The sequence below is a fragment of the Hydractinia symbiolongicarpus genome, chromosome 7, assembly GCF_029227915.1.
Source record: "Hydractinia symbiolongicarpus strain clone_291-10 chromosome 7, HSymV2.1, whole genome shotgun sequence".
In the NCBI taxonomy this organism is placed as follows: domain Eukaryota; kingdom Metazoa; phylum Cnidaria; class Hydrozoa; order Anthoathecata; family Hydractiniidae; genus Hydractinia; species Hydractinia symbiolongicarpus.
Window position 1 is genome coordinate 4,801,982 of NC_079881.1, and position 5,217 is coordinate 4,807,198.

The 5,217-nt window shown below is 32.9% G+C and overlaps 1 protein-coding gene across 2 annotated transcripts; it reads left to right on the forward strand.

The window, feature by feature from the left end:
- Window positions 1-148: 148 nt before the first annotated feature.
- LOC130648686 (uncharacterized) lies at window positions 149-4,992 on the forward strand. Of its 2 annotated transcripts, none has more exons than XM_057454745.1 (3): window positions 149-619; window positions 3,314-3,484; window positions 3,709-4,992. In XM_057454745.1, exons 1-3 carry the CDS (start codon window positions 617-619, stop codon window positions 3,799-3,801), a joined length of 267 nt encoding a protein of 88 aa, XP_057310728.1. In that variant the 5' UTR covers window positions 149-616; the 3' UTR covers window positions 3,802-4,992. The 2 variants fall into 2 exon arrangements, with proteins under 2 accessions (XP_057310728.1, XP_057310727.1); XM_057454744.1 differs by lacking the exon at window positions 149-619 and adding an exon at window positions 1,907-3,181.
- Window positions 4,993-5,217: the final 225 nt, after the last annotated feature.

Consider the following 5,217-nt stretch of genomic DNA (forward strand, 5'->3'; position numbering starts at 1 on the left):
AAAAAAGGAAAGAAAAGTGTCTTAGATAGTTAACATATATTTACTGTGTAACAATAGTAATCATTATATTTGCGCCATTTTATCTTAGTTTTACATATTAATTATTTTTATTTGCAACTAGTGTTTTTATTTTTTACAAATACTCCATCGCGGATCCTCATTTTGTATGAAATTGTGAAATTAAATTTATTTTGAAAAATTTATTCTCCAGAGAAAATCCTTTTTTTTACTAATTGTCGATAAATCAACTTTTGAAAGCATCTCTATCAACGGAGAAGGGTGTTATTTACTATCAATGGAGAAGAGCGTTATGTTGCTATTTTGTCACTTATTATTCGAAACACATGCCGATTCATCAGCAAAGAATCGAACAGAGTTATAATATATTCATAATGGTGAAAATTTAATAAACCACAAAAAATACATTACGACGTTGGGTACGCAACAATATTTGTCTGTAGAGATATTGTGGTCGATTCGCATAGTTGAAAGTGGTTGCCCATAGCAACTAAGTTTTGTACCACTGTGACCTAACCAGATGAGTAGGGCCATCACTTAGCAACAGAGCAATATAAGTGGGAAAAAGAAATCTAGATTAAAACATTTATTTTTTCGAATGGTAAGAGAAAATTTTTTATACTTTTGGTATAAGTAGAACATGACGTCATCATCATGACTCTTCTTTTATTACCCCTTTTCGCTTTTTTATTTTGGAGACGGCAAAAAGAAGAAGGCCGTTCTTCGCGCCGTCCTTAATATATAAAAACGAAAAGGGCTCCTGGGGACTAGGTTGCTTAAATAATCATAATCCCTTTATTTCTTTACGCGCCCAGATGTGAATTGTTCTGTAGAGTAACAAAAGACGCACCATCTTAGAAGTGGTTTAGTTGGTGTGTTCAGCTGTATTTGTCACTTGAGATGCTCTTGACTTCTCCCGAAACTTTTGTCAAATATTGTAGAACTCGTGTTAATCCCTAATCATTGTAACACTTCGGGAAAAGTAGTGTAAAGATGTACTAAAGTCTTACGTTTGGAAATTTGACAGTTAATTCTGAATACTGATTTTCTTAATTGAAACTAATCAGGTTCAAATTCTACAAGAAGAAGATTCTGCAATCTTTTTAACACTACTTAGCTGGTACGCTCTTCATTTTGTTTGAAAAAACTGCGATTCTATAGCCATCTCCTAATCTTGGGTGACTTAGTGCAGATGTGAAAAAGAATGACATGGTGAAAATAGAAAGTAAAAATTCGCCTACATGATAAGGTTGAAAAACATGCGGCCAATTACAGGCAAAGCATTAAATAAACAAAGAATAAGCATGCACGATTTCCATCTTAATCTTTAACTGTCGTGCGCAGTTGAAAATATTAGATTTGAAGGGGCGTTAAAAATGCCATTTGCTGGGCGCCAAAAAAATTGAATTACATACCCTTTAAAATGGTCGAAAAGTGGCGAAGAGACGATTTTAATACCTTTTATGTTATCTCTTTAAATAAACATTTTTCCAACAATTGACATTTTCTCGGCCCTTTGTTTCACATTTTCTTCTATTTTTCCCATATCGTTTTTATTTAGATTTTAATCAAATATTAACTATTTTTTAGCTATATTTTTTTAAATAGGACACATTTGTAAAGCAGATATTTTAGTTGAAATGTTTTATCCTGTATAAATATTGATAAATAAATAAATAAAATAGAGAGCACTCTTGAAATTCAGTTTGGAGCTGATGAAAGATACCCTAGGGAGACAGGTTCTATTTTGTTGAACGAATATCTATCAAGAGATTAAGAACTTTGAAATTATTTATTTAATAGGACAAACAGTCAATAGAACAGGCTTAGAAATAAAAGCACGCTTCCTGTTATTCTTATGCTCGGTTTAATTACTTCCACTTTGAAATTCAGGTTTTCTATTTGTCGTGTTTCTCTTCACTAGGAATTAGACTTGTGGATGGGCAAAGGCGTGAATATACCACTATTATATCACTATTTTGACTACCTATCTTGAGTGACCAATATCTCCAATATTTGTAGCTTTGTATTACCCGACTGTAAGAATAGAAAGGAAAACGCTAATTCGACCATCTAATGACTATAAATCTCAAGTCTAATTGATGACGAGTAAACTCTGACAAGTTCAATTTAGAAGGTACACCGCTTTCTCATTCATTACGCAAAACAACATTTAACATTCACAATTGTAATATATTGCCTAGAAGGGCTTAAAAATATCGTCTGGTAATCGCATTTAACATCGACCAAGAGTTGGAAAGCTCTCAGAAATAAAAATGTTGTTGTTATGGACGTTGCTATGCTGTTATTTCTGCTTTGATTGCAAAAGTGAAAGATTGCACCATCTTAATTAAATATTTATTATGTGAATTATTAGCCACCATATTTTGAAGCAAATTTGCTTGTTGTGTGAAAATACGTAGGTGATTATTATAACATTTCTATAAATTTTGACCTATTAAAGTTTCTATTTTTTTCCCTTAAATTCCCGCTGACGAATTTGCAGGAATTTTTTTCAACGGTTGAAATCCCCAGATAGCTTAACATGAACTTAAAACAAGTTCAGTTATAATTAATAATTTTAATTATGACGTAATTATGGCTTGGACTTAACGATGTCATTTTAATAATAAAAAAGCTGATTAAGCCGTCTCATTTATGTCTATTGTTGGGAAATCGTGACTCATATTTTCAAATTCGTACATAGACCTCTTTGCTTGGCGTTATAATGTAGAAAAACAAAAGCTCTGGGGCAAGGATGCTACATTTCACCACAAGGAGCATCATAAGCAATCTGGTATTTACTACCAAGCCCTTTTCCATGATCTACTTATCAGTTGCTATAAACTTAGTATAAGCGACGAAAAAAACCTTTCAGACACATCATAATATCCTGCTGTTGTCAAGCTTTGTGAATTATTGTTTATATAAATTATATAAAGCAAATACCACCCTCCGAGATTTTCTCTTCACCGCAGAGGTTTTTTATAAGTTATCTTCGATGTTAGGACTTTCCAAGTTCGTTGACTCAATAAAAATAACCGGCCCCTCCTAGAAAAATGCCTTTATATAATATCCACAATGTTATTAATTCAAACATCAAGACAAGCGAAAAATTATAATGGCGACTTTAATATTGGATCCGGAAGAGCGGCTAAGAGAGGTAGGGATATGGTACAAAAATTTTGAAAACACACACAAAAAAGGGAATAATGAGTACCCAGGACCTTTCATGTTTTCTTATTATCATCTAAGTCTATATCAGCATGTGATGAGTTCTTTTACTTCATTATAGTTACTCCAGATCAACAAAGCATGGAAGGAAAGTTATGACAAGCTGTCTGAAGAAAACCAAACACTGAAGAACCTATTATTGGCTTCTGCAAGAGAATGTGACAGGGACCGGTATAGCAGACCAAGAAAGCTTCTGCTATCAAAACACCAGATACTGAAGCAACAAGAACGGGTACGAATTATAATAATGGTTGGAAACGCCTTTCAAACCTATTAAGTATATCTTAAGATGAAATAACAGTATGGTTAGTAGATTGTGGTGGATTGTACAACATCATTAACTTTTTATTTTGTCATCTTGTTGACTACCATTGTAACAAACACTGTTATTTTTAATCTTATGTATTGCCTTATTTGTTTCACATAAAAATTTCTAATGTATATATATATTTTTAGGCAATTATGTTGCACTCAGTACCAGGACTTCATATTCCTGGCACATTTATTGCTACAAACGTGGAGAGAGATGGTATAATGCAGAAGATGTAGCTATGATATTCACATCGAAGCAGCTGAAGTAGCAATGTAAAATTGTGGTTTATGATGAAAAATAAAGTTTAAATTAATTGATGTGTAATATATGCGGTGAACCGTTTTGTGTGTAACTTATTTAAGAACTTTTAACCTGAGTTTTCCTGTTTTTTTTTGTGTGCATTGTGTAATGATAAGCTTTTAATAACTATTAATAACATGTAATGAATAGATTACTTGTCATGGCAATTACTTAGCATTTGTTAATTCTTTTTTATGGTAACGACGGGTGTGTCAGCTGGGGATTTGTCAACTGTTGTTGTGTCAGTTGCTAATAGCATCTGCTAGAAACGTGGCATGGAAACGTGGCATGAAATGGAAATTGATGCTGTTTCATGCACTTTCTTTGCAGCAAACGTTTCAGCGACTTGTCTGAATACGCGTTTTAATTTCACATTTTTTTCGCATGTTTTTTTTTTTTAAAGTGGTTTCCTACATATTCCCAAAAAACTTATTTTCTTAAGTTTCTTAACTTTTTGCAAGTGGTTTAAATAGAAAAATACTAAAACATAAGCGCTACAAAAAGCACTGGGTACGAATGTGTCCATACGTTTACATTAGGTGTGAAAAACAGAAACAAAGTAAATATAGTAACGAGACAGTTTCAATTTTCTTTTAAATCCTTCAAAAAAAACACGTTTATTGAATTTTCAAGATGTCACTCACGTGTGAATTTTACTGTTGTTAAACACTATTCTTAACCTCAGACCGCTTTGAGATACCAAAGAGGTCCGGGGACGGGAACATTTTCTTGTTAGCGCAAGGATGATAGTGTCCTTGTTGTTGTTAGTAAACAATACGCTTGGCAAAAAAAGCAACAACACATATTTTTGTAACCTTTGAAAAGATAGGTACAGGTGACTCTCTCTAATTCGAACAAATTCAAAGTTAACGTCAAATTTCGTTAAAAACCTCTCATAAATGAACCTCCATAATTCGATACTCTCTAATTTGATAAACTTTCTAATTCGATCTAGATTTTAGGTCAATACGGATAAATTCTTGAGTGTAAAAAGGCCCTAACCACAGTTTCGAACCATATTTCGAATTTATAAGATGTAAATAGGGCCGTTGATTTAGAAAGTAGGCTGAATAAATAACAGTCAAATAATGATGACTATTTCCAAAGATCTTAGAAGATCTTTGGAAATGTCTTTAATATACGGTACTGCACTGATGAAAAATGTTTGTTTGATTCATTTTCGCGAGTTTACAAAGATTTCTCTCTGTAATTCGATTTTATCTACTTTGCCGTATATAAATTGAATATAGAGAGACTCTCTTTTCGACATGCTGGCCACCACCTTTTTAGGGCGAGTTTCTTAGTTAGGTGTCCTCTAACCGGTGCTTGTAAAAGACTTCGTAGTGGATAGG

Excerpts from the sequence above, each read along its gene's own strand:
- LOC130648686 (XM_057454744.1), top strand. The coding sequence starts at position 3,140 with ATGGCGACTTTAATATTGGATCCGGAAGAGCGGCTAAGAGAG. Across the intron at positions 3,182-3,313 it reads CGGAAGAGCGGCTAAGAGAG|TTACTCCAGATCAACAAAGC; the intron begins GTAGGGATATGG and ends ACTTCATTATAG. Across the intron at positions 3,485-3,708 it reads TACTGAAGCAACAAGAACGG|GCAATTATGTTGCACTCAGT; the intron begins GTACGAATTATA and ends ATATATTTTTAG.